General features: G+C 49.5%; 1 protein-coding gene across 5 annotated transcripts in view; it reads right to left on the bottom strand.

Moving 5' to 3' along the window:
- Positions 1-15,800, bottom strand: part of rasal2 (RAS protein activator like 2) — a 50,164-nt gene that overhangs the window by 9,574 nt on the left and 24,790 nt on the right. For all 5 annotated transcript variants that reach the window (XM_015004229.2, XM_015004227.2, XM_015004228.2 and 2 more), the window contains exons 4-10: positions 5,641-5,747; positions 3,599-3,711; positions 3,024-3,177; positions 2,857-2,955; positions 1,575-2,129; positions 768-912; positions 476-620 (exon numbers count right to left, since the gene is read on the bottom strand). In XM_015004229.2, coding sequence (XP_014859715.2) covers positions 476-620; positions 768-912; positions 1,575-2,129; positions 2,857-2,955; positions 3,024-3,177; positions 3,599-3,711; positions 5,641-5,747 — 1,318 coding nt within the window. The remainder of the gene's footprint in view (positions 1-475; positions 621-767; positions 913-1,574; positions 2,130-2,856; positions 2,956-3,023; positions 3,178-3,598; positions 3,712-5,640; positions 5,748-15,800) is intronic.

Below are 15,800 nucleotides of genomic sequence, written 5' to 3' on the forward strand. Positions count from 1 at the left end.
AACTTCCAGAACCTCCAGAGCCTCCAGAACCTCCAGAGCCTCCAGAACTTCCAGAGCCTCCAGAACTTCCAGAACCTCCAGAACCTCCAGAGCCTCCAGAACCTCCAGAACTTCCAGAGCCTCCAGAACTTCCAGAGCCTCCAGAATCTCCAGAGCCTCCAGAACCTCCAGAGCCTCCAGAACCTCCAGAGCCTCCAGAACCTCCAGAGCCTCCAGAGCCTCCAGAGCCTCCAGAACCTCCAGAACTTCCAGAGCCTCCAGAATCTCCAGAGCCTCCAGAACCTCCAGAGCCTCCAGAGCCTCCAGAGCCTCCAGAACCTCCAGAATCTCCAGAGCCTCCAGAACCTCCAGAGCCTCCAGAGCCTCCAGAACCTCCAGAACCTCCAGAGCCTCCAGAGCCTCCAGAACCTCCAGAGCCTCCAGAACCTCCAGAGCCTCCAGAGCCTCCAGAACCTGCGGGTCGGCGCCGGCTCACCAGTAGGAGTTGATGATCTTGCAGAAGGCGAGCTCGCAGCACATCTTCAGGTTGCTCTGATGCTCCGACAGGTCGCTGCCGGAACATCGGCTCGGGTCCACCTCACAGTTCTCGTCCGACTCGTACAGAGCCTTGATGAACTCCCCTGGAGAAACACAGAACCCGTCAGAACCGGCCCGATCCGGACCAGCAGAACCAGACCCGAAGCGGGTCCATGTTAGTGGCAGGACTGCACAGCAGGAGGGAGGAGCCGCGGCTCGTTAGGCTGGCGATCGGACCCGGCCGGACTCACCCAGGGCGTCGTGCAGGTACTTCTGTCCCACCAGCTTCAGGTACTCCTCGATGGCCTTGGTGGCCAGCGTGTTCTCCCTGAAGATCAGGACGTCGTGGTCGGCGCAGCGGTCCACCTCTGACATCACCAGGTCGGTCAGGAAGTCCTGAACAGAACATGAAGGTCACCGACCTGATGGTGACGACTGGACCTGGCCTGAGGAACCAGAACCAGACGGGTTCTGAACATCTGGATCTAGCAGCAGAACCTGGCGTTCCTCAGGGATCGGTCCTCAGGTCATAAAAGTTCATATCAGAAATAAATCTTCAGAATTTCTCAAAATCACAAAAAAGCAAAATTAAAGACATAATCAGTCCTTATCATTGATTCCATTTCAGCTCTAAAAGTCGATAAAACTAGTTAAAACTTTAACATTCAGATTTTAAATGTTTTATATTTAAACTCTAAATCTTTTTAGAAGTTTTTCTGACTTGCAGTGTTGGTGAATAAATATTTATGTATCAGACTTTGACTCTGCAGCTTAAAACTCACTAAATGATTAAAGTTCAGCTTCGCACAGTAACTGTTTCATCTGGAATCAGTTTCATGTGTTCATCCCACCAGTGATCCTCTCCAGAGGATCTGAACTGGAACTTTAATAATAAAGTAAACTGGATCTGACCAGCAGGGGGCGCCAGACCTGCAGCCTCAGCTCGGAACAGGAAGCCCGAAGTGAAATGAAGGAAGTGATTCTTCCCACCCAGATGTTTGCCTCCATGTTTATCTGACCTGAGTGGAGCGGCGGCAGAGTGCGGTGCTGGTTCTGACCTTGGCCCGGCCCGTGCTCTGCAGGATGTGCACCAGGGCGCACGCCATCTCCTCCTTGTTGCGGACGCTGATGACGGGCTCCAGCACGGAGCACAGCATGCCGTAGTTGTTGGTGACGAACTCGGCGAACTCCTTGTACTGCTCCATGGGCAGGATGGAGATGGTCTGGAAGCGGGACTTGATCCGGATGGACGGGCCGCCGCCCTTGGCCTTGCTGGCGGTCGGCGTGCTGACCGGGTACCACTTCTCCACGAACTGCCGGCCCGTCACGCCGGCCACCGGGATGTTCACCAGGCCCACGTAGTTGTTCTTGTCCTTCTTCTTCTTCTTGTCGCCGTCGCGGTAGATGTGCACGGTGATGCTGCGCACGGCGGGCAGGCTGCAGAAGTCGAAGTGCTCGCCCCAGAACAGGCTGTCCAGCCGGGCCTTGCTGGTGGTCCGGGCGTACAGGACGTCGTCCAGGCACAGCTCGCAGAAGTACCGCTTCTTCGGCGCCAGGTCTTTGGCCTCGATGATCCACAGGCGCAGCAGGTTCTCCGCCCGCCGGCAGTTGTCCTGGAAACGAGCAAGAACCCGTTCAAACCGACAGAACCAGAACTTTACAGAAGGTTCTGCACCGGACCAGACAGGTACAACCAACCAGAACCAACCAGAACCAACCAGAACCAGGGCTGGGAGATGCAGCCAATAATTATTCCATTTCAGATCTGATTTCTAGTTATATTTTCAGAAAGTGGATTTTATTTCAATCTTCCCTCCTGGGAGAATTATTAGTTATAATAAAATCTGAATTTTAACTTTCTGATCACCTGAAATAAGACAAGTAATAATTCATCACTACGAGTTATAGAGAAAAAATCTGCCAGAGCAGCAAAACATTAAAATATTTACAGTAGAAAGTCGACCAACAATATTTGGTAAAACTTTATGAGTTCTGAGGATCTGCTTCCTTCATCAGCACAGAAATGTTCAAAGTCCTGATGATGATGATAATTTAATATTCATGATAAAAGATAAAAATGTTTTTTTATCCCGACATTAAAGTTTAACTTCACAAGTCGCTCCTGTTTGATTTGGTTGTTTTTCATGTTTAATGTTTATTTTAATAATTATTCCAACATGAAAAATAAAATATTATAAATAAAACACATAATAAATATTTCATCCCAATATTACGACTTTATTCTGGTGATGAATGTTTTAACAGCCTGGCTCTAACGCCGGTCAGAGCTGCTGGTTCTGGTGGAGCCGGTACCGGGTCCAGAGCCGGGCCGGGTCTCACCTTGTTGGGCTGGACGGTTCTCCTCAGGTTCTCCATCCACTTGTCTCGCTCCGAGGCCGAAGTGCAGCTGAAGCACTTGCTGCCTCCGGCGTAGGTCACCTGGGGGCGAGAGGGGAGGTGAGCGACCCGGCGGGCCGGAACCGGGCCGGGACCGGGCCGGGTCTCACCTCGAAGCAGAACTCCTGGCCCAGGACGCTGCTGTGCAGAGGCTTGATGAAGACGTCGTCCTCCATGCTGAGGTCCAGAGCCTCGGCGGCGCCGCCGGGGCTCAGCAAGGACTCATGGGAAACCGCCTCCTTCAGCCGGGGCAGCCCGCGGGCCCTGCAGCAGAACCGGGTCAGAACCAGGGAGGAAAAGGATCTTGATTGCTGAGATGGGTTCTGTTTCAGGGTCGGTCCAACAGAACCAGAACCAGTTACAGAACCTTTCCTTGTTCGGATTTCTGCAGCTGAGTTTCAGCTGGTTCTGGTCCAGTCGGAGGCGATCAGAACCACAGCCAGAACTTCCTGGGTTCTGCAGATCCGACCCACATGTTCTGGTTCCGGTTCTGATCCGACAGAACCTCACACTGTGAGTAAAACCCAAGCAGCGGTTCACTGAGACGACACCAGGTTCAGTATCTTACAGCTGAACAAACCTACAACTGCTGATCACAACCAGAACCAGAACCTGTCTGCGTCGTCGATGAGTTAATTCCCAGACAGAGCAGTGGTTCTGGTTCTGGTCGGGTTGGGAGCGGTACCTGTCGGGCTCGGCGGGCCGCAGCGACGGCAGTCTGAAGCTGGTGTTCCGGTCCAGTTTGGTCTGGCTCTTGGTTCTCTTGATGGAGCCTTTCAGACGTTTGCTGAAGAAGTTCTGAAAGAGAAGCAGAACCCGGTCAGGCCGAGGCGATGACCTCTGACCCCCAGCTGTCCCGATTACGGAATCCTTTCCTACCACTCAACTTTCCCCGAGTCTGCTCTGTGACGCCCAGCTGCTTCAACCAGTCAGAACCGGGTCACCTGGTTCTGCTGCTGACCGGATCAGAACCTTTCAACCTGCAGCTCATCTGTCACTACAGATGCTGAACGCAGAAGAGCGGCCTCGTTTCCCGAGATGTTACTGTCCTCAAACACATCGTCACACACTCACTGCCAGGCTGATACTGCCAGGCTGCTACTGCCAGGCTGCTGCTGCTGCTGCTGCCAGGCTACTGCTACTGCCAGGCTGCTGCTGCCAGGCTGATACTGCCAGGCTACTGCTGCTGCCAGGCTGCTGCTAGGCTACTGCTGCTGCCAGGCTACTTGCTGCCAGGCTGCTGCTGCTGCTGCCAGGCTGCTGCTGCTGCCAGGCTGCTGCTGCTGCCAGGCTGCTGCCAGGCTGCTGCTGCTGCCAGGCTGCTGCTGCTGCCAGGCTGATACTGCCAGGCTGATACTGCCAGGCTGATACTGCCAGGCTGCTGCTGCCAGGCTGCTACTGCTGCTGCCAGGCTACTGCTACTGCCAGGCTGCTGCTGCTGCTGCCAGGCTACTGCTGCCAGGCTGCTACTGCCAGGCTGCTGCTGCTGCTGCCAGGCTGCTGCTGCCAGGCTGCTACTGCCAGGCTGCTGCTGCTGCTGCCAGGCTGCTACTGCCAGGCTGATGCTGCTGCCAGGCTGCTACTGCCAGGCTACTGCTGCTGCCAGGCTACTTGCTGCCAGGCTGCTGCTGCTACTGCCAGGCTGCTGCTGCCAGGCTGATACTGCCAGGCTACTGCTGCTGCCAGGCTGCTGCTAGGCTACTGCTGCTGCCAGGCTACTTGCTGCCAGGCTGCTGCTGCTGCTGCCAGGCTGCTGCTGCTGCCAGGCTGCTGCTGCTGCCAGGCTGCTGCCAGGCTGCTGCTGCTGCCAGGCTGCTGCTGCTGCCAGGCTGATACTGCCAGGCTGATACTGCCAGGCTGATACTGCCAGGCTGCTGCTGCCAGGCTGCTACTGCTGCTGCCAGGCTACTGCTACTGCCAGGCTGCTGCTGCTGCTGCCAGGCTACTGCTGCCAGGCTGCTACTGCCAGGCTGCTGCTGCTGCTGCCAGGCTGCTGCTGCCAGGCTGCTACTGCCAGGCTGCTGCTGCTGCTGCCAGGCTGCTACTGCCAGGCTGATGCTGCTGCCAGGCTGCTACTGCCAGGCTACTGCTGCTGCCAGGCTACTTGCTGCCAGGCTGCTGCTGCTGCTGCCAGGCTGCTGCTGCTGCCAGGCTGCTGCTGCCAGGCTACTGCTGCTGCCAGGCTGATACTGCCAGGCTGCTGCTGCCAGGCTGCTGCTGCTGTCAGGCTGAGAACATTAACTAGGAGGAACTCCAAGTGGACTTGTCTTATTAGGACTTGGACCAACACTACATGTTGTAATAAAGTAAGACAAGACATGGACTAGACTTGCAGACCAGTTGGACTAGTCTTTTGCCAAGTCCTTCAGATGACCAGGCTGTGACCTGTAGCTAAGAAACAGCACAACTAAACTAGGACTTGAGAACTTATTAGGACTTGTAGCTAAAAACCTGTAGCCTTTCCTGGTCTACTTAACATTCCTTAGACTGGTCTTTGACTAGACCGTTTATGATGACTTGTCCATAATTTGCTACTAAAGGACCCAATAACTGACCTGGTCTGCTCTCCTACTGACTGGACGAGTCCCTGGTTCACCTGGATCCTAAACGACTCGTTCATCTCATTGAAGCGTCCAGAATCAGAGCAGATACCTGGTCCTTAAAGACATGACTGCTGCAGGAGGACATGGAGGACATGGAGGACATGGAGGACGTCCTCCGACTCACCGGCACTTTGAACGGAGAAGAGTTGGGATTGTCGACCGCGAGGTTCTTCTCTGAGCTGCCCAAACCGGAAATACTCCTCCTCCTCGGAGACCGCTCCGAAGACACTTCTGAGGAGACGGACAGAGAGACAGAGGGACAGAGAGACAAAGGGACAGTTAGTCATATCAACCAGAGCAGCCTGTTTTTTCCTGTTTTTTCCTGTTTCTTCCCACTAATGTCCGTCCATCATCATCTTTATGATGGACAGACGGACTGATGTCATTCAGAGACGATGGAGGACAAACAGGACGGAGGACAGATGGACAGTTAGATGGCAGCTGGTTCCTGAACGTACAGCAGGAAGAGGAACCAGAACGATCTCTGGACCGTGAAGCTGAACGCTCCACTGCTGAAGGAAAACCAAACCAAACCTGCAGGAACTAAACCGGAGACAGACATTGGCTCAGATCTGACTCTGAAGCGTCCAATCAGCAGCGAGCGCCGTCGTCATGATGTTTACATGCGATGGAGGCTCCTGCAGCAGGAACGCCGGAGCTGCAGCGAACGCAGCATGCAGCAGCAGCCGGGCTGGAGGAGCTCGCTGCAGCAGGACGCTCGCTGCATGCAGCAGCGCCGCAGCAGGACCTTTCATGCACACACACACAGAAGCAGCTGGGGGGGGGGAGACGCGGCGGCGGTCCCAAACGCGGACGCCATCGCCGCTCTTCGTCCCGGACACAAAGTTCAGGCAGCATGCTGCAGGAAGTGAGACGGCTCGGTCACATGACAGAAACATACCTCGATCGCAGCTGTTCCCCATCATCTGAGGAGGACACACACACACACACACACACACACACACACACACAGGGTCAGACGGGATTGGACAGAGCAGCTGCCGCCCGCCAGCCAATCAGCTCAAGCTGCAAACATCCGTCTGCGTCCCGTCGACATCCAACATCCTCCATCCTGCCTCTCCCTCCTCACTCAGCAGTAACTCTATCCTCCAGCTTTACCGCATCGATCCAATCAATCCTGCTGCTCCTCCTCCTCCTCCTGCTCTCTCTCTTCCTCCTGCTCTCTCTCTTCCTCTCTCCTGTCCTGATGTCGTTCTTAGCTCTGGGCGCCGTTAACCCAGTGGCTCAGATTCGCCGTTTCCCTCTGCAGCTTCCCGGCTGACCTCAGCTCTGGGTCAGAGGTCGGCTGCTCTCAGCTCTGGGTCAGAGGTCGGCTGCTCTCAGCTCTGGGTCAGAGGTCGGCTGCTCTCAGCTCTGGGTCAGAGGTCGGCTGACCTCAGCTCTGGGTCAGAGGTCGGCTGACCTCAGCTCTGGGTCAAAGGTCGGCTGCTCTCAGCTCTGGGTCAGAGGTCGGCTGACCTCAGCTCTGGGTCAAAGGTCGGCTGCTCTCAGCTCTGGGTCAGAGGTCGGCTGACCTCAGCTCTGGGTCAAAGGTCGGCTGCTCTCAGCTCTGGGTCAGAGGTCGGCTGACCTCAGCTCTGGGTCAAAGGTCGGCTGCTCTCAGCTCTGGGTCAGAGGTCGGCTGACCTCAGCTCTGGGTCAAAGGTCGGCTGCTCTCAGCTCTGGGTCAGAGGTCGGCTGACCTCAGCTCTGGGTCAAAGGTCGGCTGCTCTCAGCTCTGGGTCAGAGGTCGGCTGACCTCAGCTCTGGGTCAGAGGTCGGCTGACCTCAGCTCTGGGTCAAAGGTCGGCTGACCTCAGCTCTGGGTCAGAGGTCGGCTGACCTCAGCTCTGGGTCAGAGGTCGGCTGACCTCAGCTCTGGGTCAGAGGTCGGCTGACCTCAGCTCTGGGTCAGAGGTCGGCTGACCTCAGCTCTGGGTCAAAGGTCGGCTGCTCTCAGCTCTGGGTCAGAGGTCGGCAGCAGAGCAGCTGACCTGTCAGATTCACCCAACAAGCAGCCAGCAGCTCAGCCTGGTAACACTCTTCGCTGTGGACGTTCCTGCTGCAGGAAGCTGTCCTCTGAGCGACGAAGGTTTTTAAAACGAAGCCAGAGGAACCAGAGAGAGTCAGGCTGCGACAGAGCGAGAGAGAGCAGGACTTCACACAGATAACGGAAAGGTTAGCCAGCTTTCAGCCTCTGTGTTGGAAAACGCTGCAGCCTTTTTCCTTTATTAGAAAAGGTTGTGATGAAGATGTTTGCTGCCATTTCTGCCTGTTTTTGTCTTTCTTCCACTAAATGATCTGGAGTTTCATGTCTTCCTGTTTTGAGTTTTTGCTGCTGTGAGACTTTCTAACGGGCATGAAAAACTCTAAAACACATCCAGCAATAACTACGGCACCACCAACAGATATGGACCAACCCTGATACTGATGATAACTTACTGCGCAAACATGGAGGCCCTTAATGCTAGCTGCTAGCCGCTAACACACAGGCAGTTTAAATGGGAAACATTTGAACTGAGTAAATCTCTGTTTAACAGCGACTGCCGCCACACACAGTGTGACGTCGCCTCTGGAATATGAACAACAACAGCAGGAAGAACGTAAATGTTCCCACTGATAGGATGACCTTTGACCCTGTGCAGGAGACAGAAGGACAGGTGAACAACGTTCCCCACATGTGAATCAGTGTTCACATCCCTGCTGCCATTTGCACATTTACTGTTTTAAAGAACATTTCTGCTTTTACTGCACATCAGTTTTTTCTGCACTGATACATTGATTATAAATAGATTATTGTGTTTATCAATGTTCAACATCCATTAGGTCCATTTTTGATCATAAGATGTTTTAATGTTTGATAAGTCTACACTATATTTTCATGCAACAATCAGTTTATGTGCATTATTATCACTGTTGTTAATTGTTATTTATGCTGTTATCCATTTCCTGTTACAGTTGTGGTCAAAAGTTTACATACACTTGTAAAAAAACATAATGTTATGGCTGTCTTGAGTTTCCAATAAGTTCTACAACTCTTATTTTTCTGTGATAGAGTGATCGGAACACATACATGTTTGTCACAAAAAACAGTCATAAAATTTGGTTCTTTCATAAATTTATTATGGGTCTGCTGAAAATGTCACCAAATCTGCTGGGTCAAAAATATACATACAGCAACAAAATTTGTCAATTTTGGTGATGTAGCGAGTTGTGTCAATCAAATTAGCTTCATGTCATGGCCTCTTCACTTCTTCTAAGTGATTCTGATTGACTACAGCTGTTGACTTCTCATGAGCCCATTTAAATAGGGCTCATTTGACCCAGTGATTAGACTCAGCTACAAAAGCTACAATGGGAAAGTCAAAGGAACTCAGTGTGGATCTGAAAAAGCGAATTATTGACTTGAACAAGTCAGGGAGGTCACTTGGAGCCATTTCAAAGCAGCTACAGGTCCCAAGAGCAACTGTGCAGACAATTATACGCAAGTATAAAGTGCATGGAACAGTTGTGTCACTGCCACGATCAGGAAGAAAACGCAAGCTATCACATGCTGCCGAGAGGAGATTGGTCAGGATGGTCAAGAGTCAACCAAGAATCACCAAGAAGCAGGTCTGCAAGGATTTGGAAGCTGATGGAACACAGGTGTCAGTCTCCACAGTCAAGCGTGTTTTACATCGCCATGGACTGAGAGGCTGCCGTGCAAGAAAGAAGCCCTTGCTCCAGAAAAGGCACCTTAAGACTCGGCTGAAGTTTGCTGCTGATCACATGGACAAAGATAAAACCTTCTGGAGGAAAGTTCTCTGGTCAGACGAAACAAAAATTGAGCTGTTTGGCCACAACACCCAGCAATATGTTTGGAGGAGAAAAGGTGAGGCCTTTAATCCCAGGAACACCATGCCTACTGTCAAGCATGGTGGTGGTAGTATTATGCTCTGGGGATGTTTTGCTGCCAGTGGAACTGGTTCTTTGCAGAAAGTAAATGGGATAATGAAGAAGGAGGATTACCTCCAAATTCTGCAGGAAAACTTAAAACCATCAGCCCGAAGGTTGGGTCTTGGGCGCAGTTGGGTGTTCCAACAAGACAATGACCCAAAACACACATCAAAAGTGGTAAAGGAATGGCTAAACCAGGCTAGAATTAGGGCTGTTGTAAACGAATATTTTAGTAATCGAGTAATCTATCGATTATTCTTACGATTAATCGAGTAATCGGATAAAAAAAATTATAAAATGAAATATTGGTAAATCTGGCATAATACCGGTGTTACTATCAGATATCAATATCAGTCCAATTTTTCATATTTGAGCATCCCTAACAGTTGCTTTTTTGTAGTTTAGAAAACTAACCTGTAACAATAATAGCTCACTTTCTAAGTTAACCAGAAGAAAAGTTATAGAAAAATCTGAAATTATATTGAATTTAATAACAAAGAGGCAGGCTCACAAATATGCTTATAAAAATGTCTACAATCCAGCTTTTAGTTTATGTATTCATCTTCAGTGAGTTTAATAGATCAATTAAACTCACCTTGCCACCTAACCTGTCACGCTTTGGGTTTGAAAATACGGGAAATGCCGCCTGGAGTGGGAGGAGAGGGCGAATGAACGAACATGGGGTGGAGGGGAGGAAATAGACCGACTGACGAACCGTTAGACCGGGGGACGAACACGGGGGGAAGCAATACGGGATATTTACGACACCTTCACTGGTCACACTCAGAAACTCATCTACCAGCCATGTACGATGCGCTCCGCCACCCGTTTCTTCAGACCGGGATATGAAATTTATTGTGCGGTTCGTCGGTAAAGCTACATTTACACGGTAAGCATCAGCTACTCAGCCGCCCGCCCTGTTCAGGCTATCCGCTCACCTCAGCGCTCTTCCCGCCGTTCGCTTTCAACCAGCAGCCCCGGAGGAGAAATGCTGCCGTACTCCAGGCATTCCCCCAGTCATTTTAAGGATGCTTATTGGTTCCCCAAAAACGATAAAAAGTCGGGCATTATCATCAATCAATAAAATCCCCACGGGCCAATCTTGAAGATTGGACTTTATGCCGCTGAGACTTAGCTTTTGTCAACAACTCAGAAGCGGAAGTGAGAGCTCCGCGCAACGCAAATGAAGTCCCGGCCGGAACACGGTGCGCTAACTAATAAAACATAAATTAACGAAGCTTCGAGGCAGGTAAATTTTCCTCGAGGAATTTTAGTAATCGAGGTACTCGAATCATTCGAGGAATCGTTTCAGCCCTAGCTAGAATTAAGGTTTTAGAATGGCCTTCCCAAAGTCCTGACTTAAACCCCATTGAGAACATGTGGACAGTGCTAAAGAAACAGGTTCATGCAAGAAAACCATCACATCTAGCTGAACTGCACCAATTCTGTCAAGAAGAGTGGTCAAACATTCGACCTGAAGCTTGCCAGGAGCTTGTGGATGGCTACCAAAAGCGCCTAGTTGCCGTGAAAATGGCCAAGGGACATGTAACCAAATACTAATGTTGCTGTATGTATATTTTTGACCCAGCAGATTTGGTGACATTTTCAGCAGACCCATAATAAATTTATGAAAGAACCAAATTTTATGACTGTTTTTTGTGACAAACATGTATGTGTTCCGATCACTCTACCACAGAAAAATAAGAGTTGTAGAACTTATTGGAAACTCAAGACAGCCATAACATTATGTCTTTTACAAGTGTATGTAAACTTTGGACCACAACTGCCTTTCTGCTCCCTCCTCCTCTGGTCGTGCAGGTGGTATCGATTGGACCCGGCTCGGCCGGGTCGATGCGTTCGGAGGATCCTCAGCGTCTCGGCTGACAGAGGCGGCCTGACCTTCACAGGCTGGGTCAGAGGAACTGGGACAGACTGGAGTCCAGCAGCAGCTCCAGTTTCTGTGTAAACTGCTCCGGTTTTCAGAACCAGCAGGACCCGTTTGGGTCGCTCCCGTCCTCAGAGATGAACGGGCCGAAGCCTTCAGCTCTCGGCAAAGAACCACGAGAAAAACGCTGCTAGAGATAAACCAGAGGACACTCAGAGAGAGGATCCCATCAGGCACCGGGAAACCGGACCGCCAGCCATCCAGGACGACCCGGAGAGACCCGGTTCTACTGGCAGGACAGCTGCTGGTTCTGAAGAGCTGCTGCTGCTCATGTTTCACATCCCTGGATCGAGACCCGGTTCAGTTATAACTGAAAGTGTTTTTCCTGCAGCTTACTGATGGATAGGAATAGGATCCAGAACCAGAACCAGAACCAAGTGTTTCTGTCTGCAGAAAACCCAAAGAACCTGAGCAGATTCTGCAGAACTCTGCTGCTGACCCATTCATTAAAGCAGGTGAGTTTCAGCAGGAAGCTGTAGATCCTGAAACCTTCCAGAAACATCCCACAAACTGTTGAATCGGAACCAGAACCGGGTCAGCAGGTGCAGCAAACACCCTGGGAACCTGTCATTACATTCCTGCCTGCTCCGGAAACAAACAGCCTGAAATAACTCCAGACACCATCAGGTGGTTTTGGTTTGGGACGGCGCAGGAATGCAGGTCCAAACCATCGGGTTCAGCTGCCGGTCCAGAACCGCTGCCTTCAGGTCCAACTCAGCATGCTGGGATAAATCTCTGCAGCTGAGCAGGAACCAAGCTGAGGCTGATCCGTTTCTGGTCGTATTCCTGGGAACGCTCCGGATCGTAAAATGAACCGACATGTTTTTCAGTTTTCATTCTGGATTCAGGATCTTCCTGCAAAAACCGAAACCAACCGAAGCAGAACTTCAACCAGGAAAACACACCTGCCGACCGGCTCCACCTGTCCGGACCCGGAGAACGTCTGACACACCTGCCTCTGTTCGGATCGAAGCTTCCCACGATGAGAAACTGAACTTTCACCTGCTTACCCTTTGACCCCGGATGTGGGCGGAGCCGCGCTGCAGACGGACTGAACGTGAGGAGTGATGTCAGCTGAGGAATGCTGGGAATGTCTGAGACGCTCCTGATCGTTCATTCAGGACCTCAGACAGGAAGCAGCTGCTGACTGAAACCTTTGAGTCGTTGGGTGGAGCTCACACAGCAACACACCTGAACACCTGAACGCACCTGAACGCACCTGAACACACCTGAATGCACCTGAACACCTGAAAACCTGAACATACCTGAACGCACCTGAACACCTGAACGCACCTGAACGCACCTGAACACCTGAACATACCTGAACGCACCTGAACACCTGAACATACCTGAACATACCTGAACGCACCTGAACACCTGAACGCACCTGAACGCACCTGAACACCTGAACGCACCTGAACACCTGAACATACCTGAACAAACCTGAACACCTGAACACACCTGAACACACCTGAACACCTGAACGCACCTGAACGCACCTGAACACACCTGAATGCACCTGAACACCTGAACGCACCTGAACACCTGAACGCACCTGAACACACCTGAATGCACCTGAACACCTGAACACACCTGAATGCACCTGAACACCTGAACGCACCTGAACACCTGAATGCACCTGAACACACCTGAACACCTGAACACACCTGAACGCACCTGAACACCTGAAGCCTCACACTCTGAACCGCCCTCACTGTTCCAGAGAGGCTGAAAGCTTCTCGCTGCAGAACCAGACGGTCCCTTTGGTTTCTCTGACTAATGAATCATTAAGGAAAATAAATTAAGGCGGAAAATTTTACTGTTTCACATAAAAATACCAAAGACAAAAGTGAGACATAAAAGATTTAGATATTAATGAACATTTCAGCTAAAAATGTGGCTTATATTTTTGGACATATTTGCCAATCAGTTTATATTAATACATTACATTTTTCAAGCTTTTAGGAAATTATTGTAGCTGAGAAAATCCCAGGACTTAGCCAGAGATGTTAGCATTAGCATGCTAATAGAGGCATTCTATCTGCATCGTCTACAAGTTGTAGACGATGCAGATAGTACAACATTAAGATGACATTAGCATGCTAATGCTACAACATTAAGATGACATTAGCATGCTAATGCTACAACATTAAGATGACATTAGCATGCTAATGTTTATTTGTTGGAGTAATAACTAAAAATCCTGTATCAGTGCCACCTTTGTACGCCAACATCAGTTTGCTAAATGTTATATGACTGTTATTTTTTTTCAATATTTTTGTCATATGCAACAGACTGGTGACCTGTCCAGGTGACCCCGCCTCTCGATGAATGGATGGATGGATGGATGGATGGATGGATGGATGGATGGATGGATGAATTTTGGCCTTTCCTATACTAGTATTAACACATTATCTTAGTTATATTTTGTATTTTTCAAGCTAACTCTGGCAGACCAACGCAGTATGCTAAATATTTTGTTTCTGGCATTTTCACAGTAATGTTAGAAAACAAGACGAGTTATTTTTGGTCTATTTATTGCTAATAAGCTAACCATGTCATATTTGGTACGTTTCAGGCCAAGTTCTGCACATGAGCTTAGCACCTGACGTGTGTCAGCACTGATGTTGCTTTATGAATGTTGTCAGGATAAATGTTTTGTCTAAATGTGATATTTTGATACGTTTCAATGTAATTAAAAAGCTGCTTGGAGGGAAAACAGAAGAACACCTGCATGAGGTTTTCAGGTGTTTGTCAGGCGCTCCTGAGGAATCCATCTGAAACGGTGGCGGTCTGTTTCTCCATCCCTGATGTTCCTCATGAATCTCAGTAAACTTTCCTGCTTCCTGGATTCTCCAGAGAAGAAACAATCAGCAGGTCCAAACGCCGTCTTCCTTCTGCGACTCGTCCTTCATCGTCACAGAGCTCAGCTTTCACAGCAAATATTCAAAGAATGTCTTCTGACTGAAGGGAACCGGCTCTGCTTCCGCCTCCGCCGGCATTCCTCTGAATTCATTAACAGAGCCGTCGGGTCGGGTCGGGCCGGACCGCGGTCAGCCAGGACCCAACAGACAGCGCCGAGAGAACCGGACTGATCCGGGGGACGTGTGGGACGACGCGACCCACTTATGAAGAACCGAGACAGAACTGCTGGTCTCGGATCAGCTGCAGGATCAGAGCCGTCAGCTGAGTGGCTGAATTAACATGACCGGCCCTGAATGCAGCACGCAGTTTAACCCCAAACTGACCTGCAGACAAGACACGCCTCGCTGCAGATGACATCATGAAAGCCCTGCTGTGATTGGCTGACAGGTGAGCATCACGCCCGACTGAGAGCAACAACGACTCAGGTTCTGAAACTCACCTGGCCAGAAATCATCTGGTCAGGATGTTTAAACACCAGGAGACTCGGTTCTGGTACCAAACGTTCTGGTTCTGTTGGATCCACCAGAGGAGGAGGTCAGGGTCAGCATTTTAATTCTGTTTCAGAGTTTTTGGACTTCCTTCATAGCATACTTAGTTTTTTATTTAAAATGGATAAAATTCTGCCTTCGATAAACCAAAAACTGAGAATTAAAACTAGAATTTAACTGAGACAAAATTCTGTATCACACAACAGAACAATGATATTTAAGAAACAAATGATGGTCAGCATCAAACCGAGACAGAGCAGAACCAAACAGAACCACAATGAAACCTGAATCAGGAAAATCAACATCAGACTGAATACGAACACAATGGAATAAAACCAGGAACCATGAAGATAAAAATAGAATCCAAGTAGAAAAAACCATAAAAATCAGAGCAAAAGTCAGAATAAAACTGAATTTATTTTGAGGATAAAAGAATCAGAGGAAAAAAACATCTGTTATAAAACAGGATGAAACCTGAATAAAATTAGATGTAAACTGGTATCAAAACCCAAATTAAACTGGGATAACACACACACACACACACACACACAGGAAATAAATCAGTGACAAAAAGAATAAAAATATGGACTAAATTTAGTTTGAATGGAGATAAAACTGGGATTAAAAACAGAAAAAGGCCCAGATGAAGTCAGAATAAATCTACAATAAAATACAGACAAAATCAGTCTGTATTTATACATATGTAGAAATAAATACATATATGTACTATAGTATATGTATTTTTACTATAATTAGTAAAAAAAAACAAAATCTGATAAGAAAATGGGATAAAATTGAGACACAACTAGAATAAAATCAAGGTGAAGACAAAATACAACCTGAATTAAAACAGAAAAATCTACATCAGCCGGAATGAAACTTGGCCAGAACCAGATTTAAACTGGGATAAAACCTGAATAAAACTGAATTGGTTGAGAAACGGGATAAATCTGGGGCGAATCAACACAAACCTGGAACATGAAAACCAAA

Source organism: Poecilia mexicana, unplaced genomic scaffold (genome assembly GCF_051168715.1).
Source record: "Poecilia mexicana isolate PSO_F unplaced genomic scaffold, ASM5116871v1 scaffold_17, whole genome shotgun sequence".
Taxonomy (NCBI): Eukaryota; Metazoa; Chordata; class Actinopteri; order Cyprinodontiformes; family Poeciliidae; genus Poecilia; species Poecilia mexicana.